At 41.1% G+C, this 24,772-nt stretch overlaps 1 protein-coding gene across 1 annotated transcript; it reads right to left on the bottom strand.

Moving 5' to 3' along the window:
* Positions 1 to 8,712: 8,712 nt before the first annotated feature.
* On the bottom strand, positions 8,713 to 23,905 carry LOC123986106 (ras GTPase-activating protein 2-like). Its single transcript, XM_046074198.1, has 14 exons — positions 23,761 to 23,905; positions 23,163 to 23,277; positions 21,831 to 21,905; positions 20,086 to 20,209; positions 18,330 to 18,436; positions 18,138 to 18,221; positions 17,749 to 17,826; positions 17,579 to 17,652; positions 16,980 to 17,086; positions 14,616 to 14,698; positions 13,964 to 14,172; positions 13,083 to 13,186; positions 11,949 to 12,129; positions 8,713 to 11,860 (listed from the first exon to the last, which is right to left on the bottom strand). The coding sequence occupies exons 1-14, from the start codon at positions 23,838 to 23,840 to the stop codon at positions 11,830 to 11,832; spliced, it is 1,452 nt and encodes a 483-aa protein (XP_045930154.1). The 5' UTR covers positions 23,841 to 23,905; the 3' UTR covers positions 8,713 to 11,829.
* Positions 23,906 to 24,772: the final 867 nt, after the last annotated feature.

Raw genomic sequence — 24,772 nt, 5'->3', positions numbered from 1 at the left:
ATTACACTGGCTCCCAGTATGTTTTAGAATTGACTTTAAAATTCTATTGATCACTTTTAAAGCTCTTCATGGCCTCTCGCCTTGTTATATTTCTGACCTTTTAGTCCCATACGCACCAGCACGTACCTTGAGATCCTCGGGCAGAGGTCTGTTGTCTGTTCCAGAGTCTCGACTGAAAACTAAAGGGGACAGAGCGTTTGCTGTCAGGGCCCCGAGGCTCTGGAACAGCCTGCCCGAGGAAATCAGGTCGGCTGAGTCAGTGAACTCTTTTAAGTCCCTTCTTAAAACATACTTTTATAGGAGAGCTTTTCCCGATCTTATTTGACTTTATTTTATCCCTTTTATTTTATTGTATTTTACTAATTTTATATTAAATTTTCATGCTCTTATCTTTTTTTTGTATTATTCTTTACACTTGTTAAAGCACTTTGTAACTTGTTTTTGAAAAGTGCTCTACAAATAAGGATTATTATTATTATTATATCATTGCTCCTCTCTAAAAGTTAACAAGAACTTGGCAAAGGGATTTAGCCTTCTTAAGTTTTGTTAAGAAATACAGCCATTTCTGAGCTTTCTTCAGCCGCATGGAGATGTCAGATGACCACGTAAGGTTCTCTGTGACACTGATTCCCAGGACCCTAAAATTTTTTTCCCATGCTTGCAACTCTGTGTGCCTGTATTTCAGCACATCGGTGCTTTGATCTAAATGCTAATGTCTGCATGCTAACATGCAGATGTTTAGCAGGCATAATGTTTACCATGTTTACCGTGTTAGTTTAACATAGTAACATGCTAGCATTTGCTAATAAGCTCTAAACACAAGGTGCAGCTGAGTCTGAGCGGAATGTCAATTTTTTCAGGTATTTGGTCAAAAGTCAAAGACGATTTGTCCTGATGGTGCTGGATGAAAAATTAGGATCACATAAGTTACCACAATTCATCCTGAGGCATAGCCCTCAAAACCACAAATTTAAACTTGTTGATGGCACTAGAGGAAAAGTCAGTGAATCACCAAAGTCTATATTATAATATCTAGTGGTGAACCAACCAACAGACAGACGGACATTGGCATAGAGCCTCGCCTCTAGCATGGCCAATAAAAAAAAAACGGGCCTGTATGTAGCCCTCTCGGAAGACTAAGTTGTAAAGAAAATGAAGACACTCTTGATCTCAAATCAGACCCACACCAATGCTGAAAATGACAGTTGTACATCAGTGATGAAGTTTTGGGTTGAACTAGACACATGTTATGCTAAAAGACTAACTAAGACTAACTCCCAGGAGTGGTAAATACCTCTCATCATTACAGATGTGGGTTGTCTGTGTGGGTTTATTGCCATTAAGAACATTTAATAACACTATAAAAGAAGGGAAACTGGGGACAGACAGTTGTACCACAGCTGGGAAGCTAAACCCCCCACAGTTGGAGCACTGCGAGTTTCACAGATGACTTTCTCCCCAGCAACAATTTACAGCTCCTGCTGGGGGATCCTGGGGCGCTCCCAAGCCAGATGAGGTATATAATCTCTCCAGCTTGTCCTGGTTCAACCCCGGGGTCTCTTACCAGTTGGACGTGCCTGGAAAACCTCCAAAGGAAGGGGCCCAGGAGGCATCCTGAGTAGATGAGAAAGTTCTTCTCCATAGCCTTCCCGGACTCCTACCACCCCTTGGTTTTTGCTTTGACAAACACTGAACCCTTCTGGCTTGTACCTATCTGCTGCTTCAGGATACCCTTATACTAACCAAGGCCTGGAAGGCCTCATCCTTACCAAAATAAATGTCAGTCATTGCTCCGCCTGTATACATACAGCGCACTAAACTTGTAATTTCCTGCATTCTGGAGACATTTTCTGCTCCAATTTATGGTGGAAGGGAAACTATATTTAAATTGCATTGCAAATTTCTTTAATTGTGCAAATAAACCTTTCTCAAAGCATTTTCATTTGTTAGTTAACATTTCTTGCTGCAAACAATTTTTCTGAACATTTTTAACAAATGTTTTCAAAAAAGTGATGGGGACAAAATCAGCCACTTAAAAATGTTGTGGGGACATGTCCCCAGCGTCCCCAGTGTAAATGAAACCTATGGTAAACCACGAAAATCACCCTCTGTAACCTAGTGATGATGATTTATATCAAATCTGTGGTTTGTTATTCGATCTCTCTCTCATGTGTGTGGAAAGAAAAACAACGTCGAGGAAAGGGGATGGCTGTGCATTTGGCTGTGTACCAAACAGTTTTAAACTCATCCCATAGTCACCAAATCACCAAGTCATAAACGTGAAATCTTCAGAGTAATTGGATATGATCTGTAAATCTTACTTGATCCCACGGTGGAAAGAAACTAGGGAGCAGAACAGAGCAGAGTCAACAAAGGCCACAAGATTTTAGGGTGATAAGTGAACTCAGAAAAGGGGCTACATAGTTTTTAATATAAGCTGGACCAGTTGGCTATATTCACTTCACATCAACTGAATTCCTGTAAAACATGAAAGGGCTGTCGCCCTCATGTTTGGGGAACATTTCTCTCTGGAGGGAGTCGAGTGTCACTGTGGACAGACAGCAGCAGTCCTATGAAATGAAAGGGTCAGACAGCCTCACAGTCGATATATATAGTATGAAGTCAAAACATGCTTGTGGTTTTACTTTTTGCCACCTGTGCTGGCATTTGCTCAAACATTCAAAGTGACACGATCATCCTTTTAAAATAAAATTAACATTAGAGAACACCTCACACAGCTGGAAAATGGATAGACCCTGGTACGCCAAAAATAAGGTCAGGAATAAGGAGGAAATTACAAATCACTGATGATTTCATTCAGTTCAGTTCAAGTAGATTCAAATACTTAAATTGCAAAGTCATAGTTACTGACAGCTCCCCGAATATGTAGTTTTTACCTTTATTTTACCAAAGGAGTCACAAAGCCAATTCACATACTCAGATAGACCTGTTACAGTTACATTCACACCTGGAAGCAGCCCAGCTCAACCACAGTCTGATCTGTCGACCACTAGAGCAGCTGGGGAGTTAAGGGCCTTGTTCGAAGGGCACCTCAGTTGTGATAATGAAGGTCTGGGGATCGAACTTCACCGTGACTTCTACTGTTTCTGAATGTCTGCTCTTCACTTGTAAGCTCAGTCTGTTTCGTTCAGTACAAATCCAGACCGACATACATTGTTTATGAGCCTACTAGCTCTGTAAAAGAGATCATCCCCAACAAAGTTACCACAACATTGTTGCTTCTGTGGCTCTCGCTGTCTTTCAGTCACCAGTGAGGGAGCTCCGTGGAGGACACACCATCTGTTTCAAGTTAATATTATGATAGATTTCATACAGGCACAGTAGATTTTAAGTCCATATATAAAGAGCTCCAACACATTTTAAGTAAGAGAGCTGACAACACCAACTTGTCTTAATATGTAAAGTGAAAATTACTAATGTTTTCTACACACACACACAAATGTTATCTTGGACTTTTAGCACTCATTTCCTGGACACTTACACTAACCCTAACCACAATGTGCCTAACCCTAACCTTAACCACTGGCCCTATTATAAGCTTTTTCCCTACTGGGGGACACTACTTTTGCCCAGTTTTCCCCAACTGGACAAGCCATCCCCAACCAACTAGTCTTTACTCTGCAATGTGTCCCGAAATTAGCATATGCCAGTCCACACGCACTTACCCTATAGCTTTAACCTTACCCTAACCTTTAGCCAAGTCTTCACCCTACAATTCAGTGATAAATGTCACTGGGACTTGCATTTTGTCCCCATAAGGAAGGCGAGTCCCCACATATGACTCTGTAAACACCTCGATAACGCGAAAGGTTCCTGTCTCACATCTCTTTCTACAGATCTACATAAAAATAGTCCAAAATAGAACATTTCACAGCAAAGTTAGTGAATTATACAGAGTGACCAGGACATCACAATTTGCTGCTTTGAGAGGCACAAACAGAATCCTATTCACCTCTGTTGTTCATGGGGTAGAGGCAGAAGATCCACAGGCAGATATCTCATAAACTGTCGCACATAAAATCTTCACAATCTGCACAACTACACACTTCTATAGGGAAAATGTGTGTGATTTTTTTGTGACCTGACCCTTTAAGGTAGCTGCAGGGAACAGGGAACAGGAAGTTCATGCACAAGCAGTAGAAATACATGCATTCGTACACAGTAAGGACTGTCCACAGGCTTCAGGGATCAGAAAGCAGCATGCCTCAGTATCATGTGTGTATTCTGCATTAATCTTTTAATAGCCATTTTTGAGAGGCTGTTTTCCTTTACAGACAAAGCTTTGTACTCTTGTAACAAGAAGACGTGTCATGCTGTGGTATAAATTTGACCCTTGAAACACAAATATTTTCCTTTCACAGAGACTTTTAAAACTGTATTCCTTCCTAATAAGAGTGAAGACAGCTTGCGGGCCCAAATGTTGCCACATATAATGATGCTGACAGTGACGAATGAGAACAAGGCTGAGGTGAAAGCACAAGCCCAACATTCTCAATAGTGGCATTTCAAAAAAAAACAAAGACAACATACTGAGCTCCTAAAAGAGAGAGAGTGAGAAGGCTCAAATTCTGAATTACCGATCAGAGGAGGCATGAATGTAATGTACCGTAAAGTATGGTAGAGTCTGTAGTCTACTGATACATGCTGTTGAGTGATTGATTCTGTCCAGATGGGCTCTGATAATTCTTCATCATCTTTCACTTCTTTCATCTTTGTTATTTATTATTTCCATTGGGCATTGTAACTGTTCTTCCTCTGACTCACCATTTCCTGCACACTGTGGAATTAGAGGAATAGTTATAGAATAGACATTTTGGGCAATACACTTAAGCTTCCTGGCTGAGAGTTTAATGAGAAGATGGATACCACTCAGGCGACTGCTGTAGCAGTGTTTTCCTTCTCTTTGTTTTTTTTTAGCAAAGACAAAGAAAATGTTATGAGCTTGACAGAACGGACACAAACGCAACGCTTGGATTGAAACAGGTTTTATTAGGGAAAAAGGGGCTGAGGGAGTGGTGATGAACGAGAGGTGGACGGCGGGGGACGGGGCATGGAGGAGAAGGAGAGGAGGCACCGGAGAACTAACCGGAGAGGTGAGTGAAGGGGTGTGGTGGCAGACAGACTGGCGAGGAGCAAGGGGGAGCTGGAAGGACGCCGTGGAGGACACCTGAGGGGAGAGGGCAGGTAGGCGAGCCCAGCTGACACAACGGTGGACGGAGGTGAGTGAACCTGGGGAAAGGCAGACACACAGGGTTAATTACAGGGAAAACAGAGAACGGGGAAACAGGGGTTTTGCAGGATTCAAAGAGGCTTGAGTAATGCAGTGGCACCAGGTCAGGAGCAAAGACAATCAAGCGGAGACTGTGTGTAGAACCGGGGTTGATATACTGGCAGAGATGGAGTTGATTGCTGGCAGGTGTGGCAGGCAGAGGAGGTGGCTGATGAGGTGCAGGTGTGGACTGTCAGCTGGGCTCAGGAGCGGAGAGAGAGATGGAGAACACATGCAGGGGGAGCAGAGGAGACACAGAGAGGCAGGCGAAACACAGAGGAAAACAGAATGGTGGGGAAAAATGAGAAATAAACAGGACACTCACCGTCAGCCGGGCTGCCACCACAACAGGTCCCCCCCTCAACAGACGCCTCCAGGCGGACCTCCCAGTTTGTCGGGATGGGCTCTGTAGAAGTCGGTCAGGAGGGATTTGTCTAGAATTTTGCTGGCGGGGATCCAGGATCGCTCCTCCGGGCCTATTTCGCACATCCAGGAGGCGACGCACCGTGTAGGTGGGGTGACCATCCACCATCCATAGAGGGGGAGGTGCTGCCACTGGTATGGAGGGTGCTGGTGGAGACGCATTTGACCCTGGAAACGTGGAAGACTGGGTGGACCTTCATGTGAGGCAAGAGAGTCAGGGAATAGCGGAGGGATTGATGACGGCCTCAATGGGGTAAGGACCAATGCACCGGGGGGCGAGTATCTTGGAGGAGGTCGGCAGAGGGAGGTCCATGGAGGAGAGCCAAACTTGCTGTCCAGGCCGATAGGTGGGAGCCGGGGTTCGGTGGCGGTCCACCAGCTGACAGTTGCAGGCCGCATTGCGTTGAAGAGCGGCCCTTGGCCTCTCTCCAGATCCGGCGGGAGCGTCTGAGGTGGACCTGCACAGACGGGACTGCCACCTCCTCCTCCAGGGATGGGAATAAGGGGGGCTGGAAACCCATAGCACACATGAACGGAGACATACCAGTGGCAGCGCTGACCTGGGAGTTGTGTGCGTACTCAATCCAGGGGATGTAGGAACTCCAGCTCAGAGACGATGTCCAGAGGGATTCCATTTAGGCGGAAGACATGATTAATGAGCAGACAGGCCATTTCCAGTTTGGGCAAGGGGATGACATGGGCAGACTTACAAAAGCAGTCAACGATGGTGAGGATGACTGTTTCCGTCTGAAGCAGGGGAGACCGGTGACAAAGTCCGGGGCAATATGGGACCAGGGACGACTGTGGACCGGAAGGGGGTGGAGCAGACCGGCGGGTGGTTGATGGGAGGGTTTGGCGCGGGCGCACACCTCGCAGGCTGCCACGAAGGCCCAACAGTCTTTGTCTATGGAGGGCCACCAGAACCTTTGGCGCAGCAGGAAGAGGGTGCGGGCCATCCCGGGGTGGCAGCTGAACCTGGAGGCGTGCGCCCACTGGAGGACCCGGGAGCGGATACTCAACGAGACGTAGAGGCGATTCTGGGGACCGGTGCCAGGGTCGGTGGACTGGGCTCGGCAAATGGCGGACTCCACCTCCCAGACCACGGAGGCGACGAGACAGGAACGTGGCAGGTGGAGTCTGAACGAGTGTCCAAGGAGTGCAGTCGGGAGAGAGCGTCTGGTTTGGTGTTACAGGATCCAGGGTGGTAGGAGAGGGTGAAGTTGAACCGGTTGAAAAACAGAGCCCACCGGGCTTGGTGGGAGGTTAACAGGGTTTTGAGACGGGTGAAGGCTGCAGCGGCCTCTGGAGACCAGAGCGAAGGGAACCGAAGTGGAGGTGAGACGGGTGAGGGTGCTGTAGTTGCAAATGAACCGGCGGTAAAAGTTCGCAAAACCAAGGAAACGCTGCAGCTACTTAACAGAGGTGGGGGTTGGCCAGTCGGCGACTGCCTGTATCTTAGATGGGTTGGCACGGAGCCGCCTTTTCTCGATCACAAAGTCGAGGAACTGGACGGTGGGAGCATGAAACTCGAAATTTCTACCTTGACGAAGAGCCTGTTCTCCAGAAGCCGCTGCAGCACCAAAATGAGAAATAAACAGAACAGCCGGGCTGCCACCCCAACAGAAAGCTTTACTTAAGCAAGGCGGTGCTTTCAAATAATCGCTAATACTAGTATGCTAACATGCTCACAATGACAATGCTAACATGCTGAAGAGAGTATCATGTTTACCATTGTCACCATCTTAATTTAATTTGTTAGCATGCTAACAACTAATGCACTCATCAGCTACACAAATCATCCTGAGGTGGACATGAATATGATACCAAATTTCATCCAATAGATATTTCAGTCTGGAGCAAAGTGATGAAACCAAATAACCAACATTTCCATCCTCTAGAGCTGCATGGCAAAAAAGTCACAAACTTCAAAAGTGTCAAGGCTGAGAGAAGCTGCTTCAACGCAATGAGCAGATTTAAAACCAAACACCAACAGATTACAAAATAAAACCGACGCGTGCATGACATGAAGTGTAAACTTGCAATTTCAGTTTCTTTTTAAAAGCAGCCATGTGGTTGTATGAAGGGCTGAGCCTTTCACTACACCCATGACAGAGTAGAGCACATAACATAGTCACTATGTCAGCCATTATTACAGTTTTGAAATGCATGCCTCTTTACCCTAGGGTGTGGATGAGACAAATGAGTGTTATCATGAGAAATGAGCTGCTCCCTCCACCGGAGGTCTCCGATTATGTTATCATTGAGCATACAAATATTTGCCCTGTCACATATGGTTTCTATATCATTTTCCTCCATCTTCCCTACAAATGGATCAAACGTCAAGCAATGTGGAAGATGAGATTATTCTAGATTCTGGGTACATGTTTTTCCTCCTGCAGCTTATAAAAGTTATGGTTCATCAGTTTAATCCTGACTGAATCAGAGAAAAGGTAAGAGGTTTTGTAGCTGTAGGTACAGATGATTTATAACATTATAATTCATTTCACACAAAGCTTAGAGGGTTGCACAATCATAGGCCAATATTGTCATGTTATTGAATTTCAATCAAACCTCCATCATGTTGCCAACATTCCTACAAATTATGTATCACATGTATGTACTCTATGGACAGCTTTTTCTTTGAAGTGCAGCTTGTTCACTTTAAAGCAGCTGGGTTGCTGAAGAAAAATGCGGGGCCAACCTAGCACGAAAACATCACCGCAATTTGCATTATGACTCAACATGGTTGATTTAACTTAAGCATGACTGAATACCTTTGTGTACATTCAACATGTATAGTTGTTTCTAAAACCAATAACCCAGCCCTCTGTTAATGCTTTGCTCTTCTGCCCTAACAGAATCCATCGTGCCTTTCATAAAGCGCATGCTCCCATGAAATATAAAACTCAACTTTGTCTTGGCCCTTAAAATATAATAGAGTGAATTCTTGATATTTGGGTTTTGCAATGCAAGCATAGATACTACACAAACCAGAGGAGCATTGGCAAAGTGTTTATTGTAAATTGTTTCAAATGGACACAGAAAAGACCATGTATGGAAAATAAAATATTTAATGTGTATAAAAATGAAGACAACTGTTAAAACAGTATTAAAACAGTATGGAGACATTCAGAAGAAGTGACAGATGTGTCTGCAGCACTGAACAGCAGCCCATGAAGCCTCCACACAGAGTGTTTATCGATCTCGTCTCTTATAGCACACACTGAAAAGAAAACATTGTTTTGAAATTTTATTCCCGTAGAGAGTAAACTGAAATCAATTTCTTGTTCTTTCATAAACCTGGACTTTTGTCATTTCCGTAATTAAAATGAAAAGCTATGAAACACACGTTAGATGTACAAGCTGGCTACTACCTTGATTGATGTGATTCATATGATAGTTCAAAGCACATATGAACGTGTCCCTTTCAGTTTGGTAAAATTACTATATGAAACTGGCCACAGTCCAACACTGCATGCGTTTCCACATCATGACAAGAACTATTTTTGTTTTAGGATAATGTGCGGACAAGAAATAACAAATCGAGAAAATTCCCTTATTAGAAGCAAATAAACCAAAATATATTCATCTTCATACGAAAGTGAGCGCACTACCAGAGAACATTAACTGCCAGTTTACTGGCCTTTATTAAAACTAGCAATGGAGTTGACATGCAAGCTAATAAAGTATAGAAAACAACTTTATGCTTTGATTAGTTAAGATTCAATCCCACATATTGTTTTGGAAATTTGGCCCGACTATTTTTTTTTTCTGAAAAACTTTCACAAGCAGAGAGAAAGTTGATCCAATGATCAATTTCTGAAAATCAATCATTTTATACAGTTGTATTTTGGCTCTGATTAGGCAGTTCATTCACTTACAGCGTGCATGTGAACACAGTGCCAGCTGCAGCTGGTGGGACATTACACATATTCACTTCAGTGACACTGCGTCAACCTATCAACAAATGGAGGTTTGGCAGCATCTACAACCACATACAGTTTGTGAAGGGAACAACTCAGGGATACAAACAAAAGCGGACAAAGAACAAGGTACCATACCAATATAGCAACACATTAAATCAGTGTTTAAAAAAAAACAAAAACAAACAAACCTTTACTAGAAAAATATATTGTTAAATACACAAGACATGCATGTTAGAAACATATGAAGGACCAAAGACACAACTTCTGAAAACAACTTATTTCCACACACAAAGAAAAATACACTTAACGCTGCATTGTCAGCGTTAAAATGTTCAACTTTTGTTAAAATAAATTCAAGTTTCTTTTGTATCTTTTCAACACTTCATTGTTCAAATGGGCTAAAAACAAAAAGACAAAACCAGGATTGAATCAAAGTCTGACTGTTCATCAGATTTCTCCAGCGCAGAAAAATTATTGGTGGATTAACCGATAAGTCTACTGACAGCAAAATAATTTAAAATTTGCTGGTGAGTAGTTTAAATTGTGAGGATTTGGTTGCTTGTATCAGTTTCATATCATAAACTGAAAATGTAAATTTGTGTTCTGCTCTGATAACTTGAGATAAGCATTTATAATTTTATTTATTTTTTTAATATATACTACTTTCTATTACTGTATTGATCAGATGCAGCCCTACTACCTTCTAATAAAAATGTGTGATATGAGTGCAATAATGTGTTTTATCATTATCAATGATTGATCTATTTAAACTTGTTTAATAATTTAATACACAGACTTTTCTTGACTGTTCTGGCAGTGGAGAGCTACACCTAACAGCTGTGGGAAACTTTAAACCACATTCTCTAAAACCATCAGGTCCAACAGCTGGAGCTGCCGAGTGCTGCTGGTTGGAAGAAGAAAAAAAAAAAAGAATAAAGGTGTTTGTTGATTGCTGCGATTGTCTGGATTAATTTAGTTAGATTTATTGTTATTCTGATCGACTCTTCTCCATCAGTTCTTACATAAGCCACTAAAGATGTTGCGATGCTCTGAACATGACAACACAGATCTGATGTACACCGTACCAATACGATTCACAATCACAGGGAAATATAACTCTACACCACAATCATGTGCTATCAGGACTCAAAACGCATGCAGTCTGCTTGCCTTAAGTCACTAAAAAGTAAATGATATGAAACCACACACACACACACACACACACACACACACACATATATAATTTGTTTCCATTTTTAAAACATTTGTATTCAAAATACATAATTCTTTTTTCAAGTCAAACCTATGAAATCGTCTTTGGTTGAGGAAAATATTTTAAAATCTACAGGCTATAAATGTCATTGTACAGGAATGAAACAAAACAAAATGTACTCAAGATCATGTAACTGATCAAAATGGGGAAAGCCGATACCAAGTATCTAATCATTTCCATTTGGAGTGCTCCAAATATTTAAAGTGCTTCTGCATTATTCCCTCAGCATTTAATGTGAAAGAAACATCCATCAAAGTAAGGCATATTGGTTTCATCTACTCAACTGTCCTCTGAAAAAATATATACTTAATATTTGTTCAGAAGAGGAAGGACACTAAACGAGTAGAGAAAGATAAGAGGGACACACATAGAGGACAATCCTCCAGAGAGATGATGAAAATCAATCAACTTGAAAGACAGATGTCAGCGCAAAACCTCAAAAAAAATTTGGGAGAGCATCATCACAGCTGTTGATATAAAACTGGGTGAATAAAAATAATTAGCAGCCTATTCACACACCATCTAATGATGCCTTTTTCACAGAAATGTGGACGTAAAAAAAAGACATAAATTAAGACTAGGAAAAACGTCTCTTTATAAAAGGGGCCTGCAAAGCAGAGGAAGGGAGGCGACGTACTGCCAAAGAAAACAACACCTATGGGATTTGTTCATTTAGAAGAAGAGATCCTGGAAAAGCTCAAGAGCTAGTCTGGTTCCCGTTCTTAGGCTGTCACTACTGTAGTGGACTCATGATGCCTAGAGGTCAGGGTGTATTCATTTGTTCTTCACCGGGACACACAGTGGGCGTTCCCCGCTGGGTGACAGACTCCCAGGGCTCCTTTAGGACAGTTTAGGCTCTCTGTGTAGTACTGGCACCTGCTGGTATGGCTGTTTCAGGCCACACCTCCACGCCCTGGTTAAGAGGTTTTCCCTACTATGGGGTTGTCCCTGAAACACAAAGGATGACAAAGTGAGTAATGTTTTTATGTGTATTGCAGTACAAATGTAACATGAAGCAACACCTGTGCAGACTTACAGGCTTCCGTACTGCGCTGTGGTGTCACTCCTGATGTTGTGTTGCCTCTGAAGTTCCTCCATGACGTTTCGGAGCTGTTTGAGTGTCTGAAAGGTCTCTTTGGGTTCCTGAATGGTGAACTTTGAGTATTCCTCCTGCTCCCGCTGAGGGCCCTGGTAAACTGCCATACTTGCACATGCATCTACAGGGAGGAACACATCATTATTACAGCGCAGCTTAAGGGCTGGTTTATACTCGAGCAGAACTAGTTCTTGCTTTCCGACCACATCGGAAATCAAGTCTCTCTCCCCGGGAAGGCATCATAGTGTTGGACTTGATTGTTCATCTGAAAAGTGAAGAGAGCTGAGAGGGGGGTAGTAATTGGACACAATAGTGAGGGTTTCACAAGGTTTTGGTGACCAATTCCAGTTATATAAATTATATGTTATACAAAATATAACATAATACAACCTCAACCTAAGTTTTCTTTTGTCTGTGTGACTAATTGGGACAACATTATTTGAAACTGGTCAAGTATGGAGCGAGCAGGCTGCAGTCAGCTGCAGCTAAACAACGTAATCCTTACGGGCAATTACGCCTTGTCAAAGAACGTCCACTAAAGGGCTTGTTTTTGCTCAAAGCTAAAACAAGCTCAGATTGTTATTATCAGTGTCTGACAACATGGAAAGGATCCCTAGAAGATTATTTTTATTTATAAGGACAGCACACATTAATCAGCATTACTGTAAATGTGTTGAGGGAAAGGATCTCTAAAGAGATGGGCATTTTTTAAAAAACTCTTTAAAAATAAGGTCTCTCTCTCTAGGGATCCTTCCCACAATTTTGTCAGACACTTGTAACAACAATCTGAGCCTGTCAGGGCAAAAACAAGCCCCTTAGTAGAGGTACTTTGACGGCACGCACTTGCCCACAAGCCGTTTTTCGTTGCTGCCGACTGCAGTGCAATCGCTCAAAACTGGACCAATTTCAAAAAATGTTGTCCCACTTAGTCACATAGAAAAAAAACTCTCTAACAACCATGTAATGCTCCAGGAATCCAATAGTGGTTTTTGCGACATTTGACAACAAGTGTAATCATGAAATCATGTGCGCTCTAATAAACACACACTGTATTTCATGAACAAAAGCACTGACCCTCCATGTCCTGGAGCTTGGTGTCGTTTGAGGAGAGGAGGGAGAAAATTCTCTCCGTTTCCCGGTCACAGTCTATGTCCAGCTGCAGGTTCGCCAGCACGGTGCTGAAATAGGAGAGCACGAAAGTGTAAAAAGATCTCATCCAGGAGAGGAAAGCAGAGAGAAAAGGAGGATATACAATATTTACATCCAGCTCAGCCCAGTGAACAACCTGTCATCACACGGATGTTCTTTAACCTGCAGAGCACACAGTGGCAGAATAAACAGTAGAAGTGTGGCTGAATTTCTATTCAGATTTAGGAAAAAGTGAATATTTAGTGTGGTCAAACAGCTACAGTACATTAGTCTACTGCACAAATAATAAATGATCTGTTTAACTAAAGTAGCAACAAGAATTTGTTGCCAGCTTTGCCTGAGACATTTTGTTTCATGAGTTTTTTGTAACACTGCTGCACAATTGTGTAATGTGCAAAGGTCTGTGGAAAGAAGAAATCCAGAGGTGGAAAAGTAGGTTGAAATCATCAAAAAGGCCAAATACCCCTCTCCAAAGTAAAGGTCTGCTGAGCATTTCCAGGTTATTTTATGTTCTCAAATCAAGCTGGGTTTTGTATTTTGCCATTTTAGAGAGTTTATATCTTTGAGTTCTCAAATCTACTCTTTCTACACAACATGCAGGTTTTCATGAGTCACAGCTCTCATCTTGGAGTAAGCATCTACTTGGTTGGTCATATTTACCACCGGTGGCAGAGTTTCAACACAGTGGCGAGCAATTTTATTATGCGTTTACTGTGATCAGTAGTACTGTCAACAGCAGCAACAATATTGGATACGTTATAGATGCTATTTTTATTGTCCTGGTGGTGACGATGGTGTTTACTCACATTGTGCAGGGTTTACAGCCTGCTGCGCTGCTACTCTGGCTTTTGCAGCACTGCCAGGCTCCACTGGTGTAATTTGACGGATGGAAGGTGGCCAGGCGTCCCTCGTTGCAGCGAATGACCTGGCCCAGGACCTCCAACCACTCGCTTGCCTCTACACAGTTTCCAGCTTGCACGTACAGAGGCTTCTCGGAATGGACCACCTGAAACATCTGACACAAGAGAAACAAAGAAGAGGTTAGGAGCCAAGTCACAACAGTGTTACCATTCATAATTTTCCAGGTCGTTTCCAGGGCACTTTCCACATCCTACAGTGTGACGTAAAAGACTAACAAACAGGTCTGTCAATGCTTACAATGAGAGCAGCCCTTGAGATGTGCTATTCCTGTTTCATTCCACCTGTAACTACCCAAGATTAACTTTTATCCCCACATTAAACTTGACAAGATTTTCAGGAGAAATTTGCTATTATTTCAAGGTTTTTCATGCAAATATACAATCATTTAGCAGAAGGTCAACAAATGAGACTACCAATACAATATTACACCATTTGTTTGTTTCAACTTGGGGAACTGGCTTTGGGATTAAAGTTTTCATCACAAAGGGGCCATACTTTAGAAGTGATCATTGTGTGTATGAGGGGAATTTGGCTTACGTTTTTGCGGTTAAAGGCACTTTCATCCAGTTTCTCCACTGCCTGGATATTTTTGACATTGATGATGCAGAGGGCCTCTTTCCCTGGAAAGCAGGAGTCATTCTGTCAAATGTGTGTCAAGAATAATAATACACTGCAACAGTCAGAAGAGTTACGGGTTTTGAGGGTCAAGACTTGGTTTTAGGGTTCAGGTTACAATTGGGTTAAGGTTAGGCGTGTGGTTGTGATGGTTAAGGTTAGGGTAAGGGGCTGGCTAATAAATTATCAATGAGATGTCCCCACAAGGACAGGTGTGTGTGTGTGCGTCCTAAACAAAAGCTGATCCAAAGGTCTGTATGCAAGCTGAAATATAGTTTTTACTCTTAATGCCAATTTTGTAAAAGATCAAGATCGAGAAGTCATTAGGAGATGGGTCAGACCCTCAAATGTCAAACTGCTGATGCTGACAATCTGTCAATGTAAAGTGTTTTTGATCGCATAAACTTATTTCACATCAATTCTTTATCTATTCTAGAGTTTGTGTTTGTTGTAAGCAGTCAAATAGTTACACAAGTTCAGCCTGGCACATCTAGACACCACAAATGGTAGTCAGACAACGACAATTACTCTAATTTATCATCACTTCCTTCCTTTCTAACAAATCTCGCTACAGCATAACACTGACCTTTTCCTTAAGCCCTCCAAAGGAACTATAACCCCGGAACTAGGAACGTCTGGAGGAACTCACTGCGTTTCCACCGAAGGGACCCCCCTCCAAAAAAAAATCCCTGCTCGCGGGGGGGGGGGTAGTACTGTCCGAAAGTACTGATACTTTGTATGGCTCGGAAATATCAGCCAGCGTGCAGCGGTGTGTTTACAGAGAACAGCTGATGTAGCTATACAGGGCCCAGAGTTGTTGTTTTAAGTTTTCATCAGTAAGGAAGTTTTTACACAGAGCTGAAGTTGATCACCTCTTCTCCAAAACAAGCGGACCAGCTGATTACAGCAGGTAATAAAGCTCATTAAAAATCCCGTTCCGCTGATGCTCAGGCGTGCACAGACGTGAGTGCTGCAAGCTCATCTGCTTGTTGGCTGGAAATGTTTTAATAACCTTCCAAACTCTCGCAATTTCATTTTTGTGTGTTTCTTTATCACGTGTCTCTCCATTATACTCCCACACATAAACGCTGTTGTAATGGTCTATAGTTTTTCATTATATTCCAGTCAAATCTGACGTTCATTTATAAATTTTTCTCATGGATAGTAGTTTCTAAATAGGCTAATGATGCCTGTGCATCGCTTTGTACGCAGTATAGGCTTACGTTAGCTGGTTAATTTGCCTAATCTTCTGGTGGAAACGCACAACAATGGGCTGAAGGAACCTTTTAGTTCCTCGAAAAGAGATCTGTACTTTTCGTTGAAACGCGGCTTTTTGTCCTCTTAACCTTTCATAGATTTGTGAATCCAACAAGACATGTGAGATAGACCCCATAAAACTAAAGGAAGGTGACAACGTGGAGGTCAACAAGGTAAACGCACTAATCTCATTATTTCCTTTGTTTTTGGTGTAGTGCTACAGAAAGTTTATTCACAAATATGTCATAAAACAAAATGTCATTTCAACTTCCACTGACTTTCCAGTGGGGCTGAACGATTAATCGTTTTCAAATCCAAATTGCGATTTGAAAGAACACTATTAGCTAATCGTGAAGACGGCGATTAAAATGCAGGTTAATTATGCAGCGCACCTGACCTGTTTTAAGAGACATATTATACTGCTTTTCCAGTCCTATATTGTAGTTCTGTGACTCCTGTATGGCAGCTTTGCATGATTCAAAGTTCAAAAAAAGAATTCCTGTCTCTTTAAGGCCCCCCTGTCAAAGCCCACTGTCTTCTGATTGGCCAAGACCTGAAGCATGTTACCAGGCTTACCGGCTCAGTCTAGCTCGTATGTCATAGAACGGAGCCGTTGGTAGAAAAAGGAGTTCAAAACAGAGCGTTCAGAGCAGGAGGAAATCTTAGGTTTTCGCTCACAGGGATTTCTTTTAAATACTTTAACCTCTTTATTTGAAGCTTTGGCTATGTTTAACGTGAACATCCAACATTCAATAATATTGAAAAGCATAATAGGTCTCCTTTAAAATTGTGGTAGTGACCCAATTGTTATCACTTCTGTGGCTTTTAATATTTATGTCCAACCCAACTTTTGGCAAATAAAATAGTTGCACCTGCACGATGTGTAGCTCTTTACTGTGGCGCCGTCTGGTGATAGTATTAAGCATGAGACTGATAGAAAGCACTACATCCAGCCATCTCCTGTTAGTTTTATGTTGGATTAAACTCCAGATGCAAATATATTTTTCTGGAGTATGAAACTGGTCTCACCTTTATGTTTGCGGTAGGAGAGCTCCCTGTTGGTCACACTGAGCCACCTCTTCTTAAAGTTTTTCTTGCCAAGGCGTTTTCTCCCCTGGGCACGTTTCTGTACTTCCCTAAAAAAATGACACACACACGCGCACACGCTTGAGGTTAATTTTGTTGCATTTTCTTTTCTGTTTTTTTATTTAAACTGTCCAGCTGGATAACAAAAAAAATTACATTTGACTCTTTCAAATCGACAATCCATGTCCAAGTCTAAGTTGTGGTACGGGAAATGTGAGATCCAGCATTTTTTACTTTTCTCAGTCAACATCACTAGAGGTAGCAAGCTCACTGTTTTCTCTCATCTGCTCTACATGAGGCTACAATGAAGTTTACTGTTTATACTTCTGTTAATTAAAGCTTTCCATTGACACAAACACTGAACAGATTTTATTTAAGCAGCTGAACCTTTCTTTAGCCTTGGTCAATGACTATTACCTCCTGGAAGCAATAAATACATAAAGATATGAACATGTTTCTGCACTTTCCCCCCAACAGACCACTTAAATTTTGTAGGGAAGAGACAAAAAAAAGAAAAAAGGAAGCAATTACTCAAAACTCACCCCTCCTTTAGAACCACCGCATCCTCTAGCCCACTGGACTCCTTGCTGACGTTAGAGGAGATCTCATCAAGAAACTAGAAAACACAATTTATGATGACATCAGCGCTAACCGATAGATAATTACATAAAAAGAATTCATATTTAATGGAACAGGATTTTTAAAAATATACCTTTTTAACTTTTTCGATGCACTTGTCCTCTTGGAATGATTTGAAGAAATCATACATGTAGGTTTCTTTGAAACTAGACTAAAAGCAGAAAAAATAAAGACTTAAATCAACAGGAGACACATTAAAATACTGCATTTGATATTGTTTGATGACAGTTACACAATCAAAAACATACATATACAGTTAATAGTTAACACTATTACACTACAGTGTTCCTCTGAATGTAGGACCTGATTGTAGATTCAGCCCAGACAGTGGTTTCATGGTCTCACTCTTTACTAATAACGCGTTTACTAATAAGTCAGGACTCTACAGAGTGAATGATGGACCCGTCTACTCGTCCTCCCACTTTGCTAAACAGAATTTCTCATCTTTACTGTCAGTCTTACCAGTTTTTTGGACAAACTGCCCCAGCTGCCCAGGGTCTGGATTGTTTTTGAGATGAGTGTAAGTGTGCGGGAAATCTCAGGATCCTAAAATTCAAAAAAATGTACAATGACAACAATTTATTGTGTAGGCCACATGTAAATTTGCCCTCCAGTAGATTTATTAAATGGGGAGTTGTGGAGCCATGCACTTACAGGATGGTGGGAGCGGAGTTGGAAGGAGTGCGGAGAAAGCACAGCGACCGCAAAGAACCGCAGGAACACGAAGCTGCTAACAGCTGAGTACTGAACATGTGGGTCAGCTGTAGAGACAAAGAACAAATTTACTGAACCTGGCATCAAGCTCATTCAACCAATAAGCAAGTCTTATAAAGTATAAAAGCAACAGGGGGTGGTGTTTAAATGAATCAATGTTTCTGGCATGTGTATACTGGAAGTTGACAAGAATATAGCCACTGTGAGATGAAACTCAGGTTAAACTTAATGATTTGGCTCCACCTTGTGGTGGAACCATATATTAACCCCTTACCACACTACAAAAGCTTGACTATTTAATATGTTTAAGTTTACTTAGGCCTTGTGCTGTGTAATATGGTCAAAAATGTCATCATGATGAATAAATTAATATTGTTCAGTATCATTAATCAACACGATAAATGTCAAATCATTATTTCTAAGTTTAAAGGCTGATTTTTGCTCCTGAGTAAAAGTTGAAGAAAAAACAGTTATTTGGTGGTTTTTAAACTATTCTTTATAACGCAGGCCAAACAATTGATCTATTACCAAAATCTGAGGTAGAACATTAAAAAAAAATTAAAACCTTGTCAACAAATATGCATGCGTAAAATGAATTAAAATTTTTTCAGTCCCTTTTCCCCTTAACAAAATAAATATCTTAATAGAATAATTAAGTGCTAATCCATTCATCATTTAAAAGAATTAAAATCAAAGATTGACTGAACATTAATTATATTGTTATTGAAGAAAATTACACTGCAATCATTATTATTTTATTGCCCAGCCCTATTTGGGCCATAAATTAATTTCATTCACTTTTTTTCATTATGTGGGTAAACAAAGCTATTGATATAGAGCTACAGTAAAAGCCCAGTTTTAGATCTGTGGGAATTCCTCTACTAGGACTGCAATGATTAGTCAATTAATTGGTTAGTTGTCAACTATTAAATTAATTGCCAACCATTTTGATTTACAGTACAGAATCCTTTTTAAAAGAAAAAAAAACCATCCAAATTCTCTGATTCCAGCTTCTCAAATGTGAATATTTTCTGGTTTCTTTCCTCCTCTTGGACAGTGAACTGAATATATTTGGGTCGTGGACAAAAGACGACATTTGAAGATGTCACCTTGGGCTTTGCGAACCCCTTTCTGAACCTAACAACTAATCAGTTAATCGAGAAAATAATAAATTAATCAATTAGTAAAATAATCGTTCGTTGTAGCCCTGCTAAACACATTGTCCGAGGTTTTTTTAATTTTAAAGATAGCCCATCCATTTACTGTTTCCATGGGGTGAAAATTGTCGAACTCCATGTGCTCAAAAATTAAATAAATACTGCAGCACACAGTGTCAGAATAATAAATAGAAAAATAATAGACAGACCGTAGCCAATAAATTATAATATTATTTGTTATGATTATGTTATGATTATAATAAATTATAATATTATTTGTTATGGGGACAGCCAACATATTCAGTGCCTTTGGAACAATAAACCTGCTGAGCCGTTTCACAATTTTAGGAAAAGAAGAAAAAAACCCCGCATCTTCTTCAGAAAAGTGATGACAGATTAACACTGATCTTCCTATCCTATATGCACATGTCTGCGGTGGGTTTTGTTCTTGTTTTGGTTTGTTTTAGATGCTGGAATGAATTTCTCCGAGAAAGTGGCAGCAAAAATGCCACAGCAGCCTCTTACACAGACTCGTTTACCTGGAAAGCGTTTGCAGGCCAAGTGTCTCAGTGACCTGAAGACATCACACATAAGTGGGGGACATGTGGAACTGGACTGGGTGATGGAGGAAAAGACTTTCTGGACATAACCCTGAAGATTCTCCTGCAGAGGTAACAAAAAGAGATACATTTGATAAATAAAGTAAAATGAATATGTTGAAGGAGAAAGCCACTGAAATCAACAATGATACGGATGAGGTACTGGAAAGTAGGGCTGAATGATTTGAAAAAAAAAAAATCTAATTGCAATATTTTTGCCAGATATTGCGATTACGATTTGATTTGCGATTTTTTACAATTGATTTTTTGCTAAAGTTCAATATTCACTGCCAGTCTATTTTTGACAGAAGCCACGTCAAGCAGCACAGAGCAGATGAACTAGGCAGGAAGTCAGACACAGAATGGAATAGAGAATTCGATTTTCAAAATAAATAATAACCCTTTGCAGACTCCTGATCATACATCAACAATAAACGCAGTTAAAAACAGACAAAAAAAACAATTTAACTACGTAGCCAACTTAACCATAGTAGAAGCACAGCAATTAAGGACAACTGAACAAATAAGCAAAACCTGAACAAGTCAGTAAAATCAGACAGGCAAAACGCTCTTATTCAGAAATGCTCCATGTGGATGTGTCACGTTAGCCAGCAGAGAGCGGAACGGATTAATTTGTCATTTTTTCAAAAATGACAAATTAATAACATTAACATAGGACAGCTAAACGCTCCGCTGCTGACTCACTTCAGTGCGAGTCCAGACCGGAAAAAAAAACACGGCATGGCCGCTGCCTGGGTCTGTTCCTCTAGTTTCATTTTTTGTTGTAAAATGTAACGTTACACACCCTGTGCCCGCTTTGATTGGTGAGTAGGACCGTAACAGAAGGCGCATGGAGCTTGTGATTGGCGAGCAGATCAGTCACGCAAGGATGACAACGGAATCTGTAACTGCATTACTGTTTAAAGGAGACCTATTATGCTTTTCCACATTTTATGACTTATCTACAGTGTTACAATGTTGGATGTTCATGTTAAACATGGCAAGAGTTTAAAAAAATGAGGTTAAAGCATTTATAAGAAATCACTGTGAGCAAAAACCTCAGGTTTCCTCCTGTTCTGAACGCTCCGTTTTGAACTGCTCTTTCAACCAACGGTTCCGTTCTACATAATATGGAGCCGGTGTTCCATTTTTGGTCATGTGCTCCCACACTAACCGCATGGCAACGCACAGTCTGCCTGTTATGCCCAGCAACAACTCCAGCCTGGTAACATGCTTCAGGTCTTGGCCAATCAGAAGACAGTGGGCTTTGACAGGGGGGCCTTAAAGAGACAGGAGTATCTACAGCTTGTTCAGAGAGAGGATGAAATGAAGGCCTACATGAAGAGCCAGTATAAGACAGACAATTCTTTTTTTGAACTTTGAATCATGCAAAGCTGCCATACTGGAGTCACAGAACTACAATAAAGGACTGGAAAAGCAGTATAATATGTCTCTTAAAACAGGTCAGATGCGCTGCATAATTAACCTACATTTTAATCGCCGTCTTCACGATTAGCTAAGTGTTCTTTCAAATCGCAATTTGGATTTGAAAACGATTAATCGTTCAGCCCCACTGGAAAGTCAGTGGAAGTTGAAATGACATTGTGTTTTATGACATATTTGTGAATAAACTTTCTGTAGCACTACACCAAAAACAAAGGAAGTAATGAGATTAGTGCGTTTACCTTGTTGACCTCCACGTTGTCACCTTCCTTTAGTTTTATGGGGTCTATCTCACATGTCTTGTTGGATTCACAAATCTATGAAAGGTTAAGAGGACAAAAATATAATTAGGGTTAGGCCTACTGTATTAATGAAAAAAAGAACAAAGACTTGGATTTATTCTTATTGTGTTGAAGTGAGATGGACCACAATAGAAGATGAGGAGTAGGAGTACCGCAGACATTCACAGTCTTTGCTTTTATTCCCCCGAGACATGTCAAAGAACCCAAATTAGTATTCAATAAGCTGTTTAAATAAACACTAATATTAAGTCACAGATAAAAAAAAATAAATATTAAAGGCTGTAATTGTTCTGAAATAGAGACCGAAACCGTGACACAAATGTCCGGACAGTAGGTTATTTCATCATTTTAATTCTATTTCCACTTTATTGTTTACTTGATACTTGAGTCTGCTCCTTTTCGCTTCATTTCTCTTTCCCCCACACTTAGGAACACACCTACACTTTTTTTACACTCTGTCTCCATTCCCATGTGTCTCTGCTGACTTTCTTTATCAGTGGTATGCAATGTTTTATTGTTAATGTGTGTTTAATAAACTCACCAGTGATTCGGTTTTCACAGCAGCAGGTGTGCCGCATGTGGATCGAAAGCAAGGTGGTATCGAATGACATCTGTACTGGTGTTCACTGTCGCTCCGTGCTTGTAAAATGTTCCCCCTGACTGCGCAATACCAGTTAACATCTCTCTCTCCCCGTTTCTCTGCAAAATTCTACAATTGGTCGCTAAACATACCTGGGCAGCCCGCCCAAGAACAGTCCACAGCAAGCTGTAGGACTATATTTTGTAATTATTACACAGTATACCTATTACTGCCTTCTAACTGCGTGTGTCATGTGATGATTTTGGTCCCACAAGTTAGGCTAGTTTTATTAACCCAAGATGGATGATGATGATAATAATAATAATAATAATAATAATAGATTTGAAGAATCGTTACACCCCTAGTGAATATGAAGAAAACCAAGAATACACTGTGGCACACTGGGTAGATGCAGTCAGACCAGGATCAAAAATCCCGAAGTCAACCACTGATTAGAAATTAAAATTACAATTTTAACTCTCATTAATGCGAGACAGTTTGAGGAAATTACTGGAAAGGGGTTAAAAAAGTGATCAATGCAATGTGCTGTAATAACTCCAAACTACCAATTACATCTGCACATCTGTTTGTTTGTAGAGGAAAGGCAGCTGTTCAGGGAGAGTTTTCCATACTGACTCATGCCTATTCGGGCATCTACACTGGATGTGTATGTGTGTCCTTGTTACTCATACCTCATCTATTACAGGCTTCAGGGTAACCGCCAGGTAATTCTTTCCTACAATCTTCATCATGTCATCAATGCAGCGTGTTGCCAGTGAGTTACCACGGAATATAGTGTTAGCCTCCCTGTATGGGCACAGAACATCAGACAGACGTTATAACCAACACTCACCACATTTCTTGACAGTTTAGTTTTGTTTTTATGTTAGCTAGTTTTGGACCAATTGAGATAATCTTCATTAAAGTACTCATTGTGTTTTGACATCTAAATGTTTGACAGTCCAGCCCAGTTTTTAAAAGGAAATGACTCAGGTCTTATTTATTATAAGCACTCCTTCTTCAATTACAGTATTCGGGTTTGACATTTTATGCAACATCCAAATTTTAGAATCAGCTTATTATTGTATTTCACATCGGCTTCCTGTTTTAAATTTGGTTACATTTTCTTAGTCACAATGAATGAGAGCAGAAACTACAAAAATAACACCCAGGTAAAAAAAGAGAGAAAGAAATAGGAATGTAACTTCACGAGGAGAAGTAACGGTGTTGGCCATGACATTTAACTGTGTACCTGTACTGCACTGTAGGTGTGCATGTGCGAGTACTCACTGAGTGTTGTCCAGCTCTAGCGCTGCCACAGCAGAGACAAAAGGCACAAAGCGATTGTGGTGGAGCAGCAGTCGAACCATCGGCAGAACAGCCTCATATCGCTCTCTGCAGATGTCCCCCAAGATGTGTGCTGCTGACGCCGAGATGGGCTGAAGAAGGCGAAGAGAAAGAGCGGCAGGTGAGAGGGTGAAAAGGTGGGGAATGCGGCAATTGGGTGATTATCACTCAATACAATTTAAGTAATTGAAGGCTGAGGTGATTGTGCCACATGGAGGAAAGCTACGCCACCATGAATTATCTACTACAGTGAGGAAAATAAGTATTTGAACACCCTGCTATTTTGCAAGTTCTCCCACTTAGAAATCATGGAGGGGTCTGAAATTGTCATCGTAGGTGCATGTCCACTGTGAGAGACATAATCTAAAAGAAAAAATCCAGATATCACAATGTATGATTTTTTTAACTATTTATTTGTATGATACAGCTGCAAATAAGTATTTGAACACCTGAGAAAATCAATGTTAATATTTGGTACAGTAGCCTTTGTTTGCAATTACAGAGGTCAAACGTTTCCTGTAGTTTTTCACCAGGTTTGCACACACTGCAGGAGGGATTTTGGCCCACTCCTCCACACAGATCTTCTCTAGATCAGTCAGGTTTCTGGCCTGTCGCTGAGAAACACGGAGTTTGAGCTCCCTCCAAAGATTGCCTATTGGGTTTAGGTCTGGAGACTGGCTAGGCCACGCCAGAACCTTGATATGCTTCTTACAGAGCCACTCCTTGGTTATCCTGGCTGTGTGCTTCGGGTCATTGTCATGTTGGAAGACCCAGCCTCGACCCATCTTCAATGCTCTAACTGAGGGAAGGAGGTTGTTCCCCAAAATCTCGCAATACACGGCCCCGGTCATCCTCTCCTTAATACAGTGCAGTCGCCCTGTCCCATGTGCAGAAAAACACCCCCAAAGCATGATGCTACCACCCCCATGCTTCACAGTAGGGATGGTGTTCTTGG

Source organism: Micropterus dolomieu, linkage group LG17 (genome assembly GCF_021292245.1).
Source record: "Micropterus dolomieu isolate WLL.071019.BEF.003 ecotype Adirondacks linkage group LG17, ASM2129224v1, whole genome shotgun sequence".
Taxonomy (NCBI): Eukaryota; Metazoa; Chordata; class Actinopteri; order Centrarchiformes; family Centrarchidae; genus Micropterus; species Micropterus dolomieu.
This window is presented reverse-complemented; position numbering and strand designations above follow the sequence as displayed.

Excerpts from the sequence above, each read along its gene's own strand:
- LOC123986106 (XM_046074198.1), bottom strand. The coding sequence starts at position 23,840 with ATGGTTCGACTGCTGCTCCACCACAATCGCTTTGTGCCTTTTGTCTCT. Across the intron at positions 14,699-16,979 it reads CTCCTACCGCAAACATAAAG|GGAAAGAGGCCCTCTGCATC; the intron begins GTGAGACCAGTT and ends CCTGCTTTCCAG. Across the intron at positions 14,173-14,615 it reads GTGCCTTTAACCGCAAAAAC|ATGTTTCAGGTGGTCCATTC; the intron begins GTAAGCCAAATT and ends CTCTTGTGTCAG.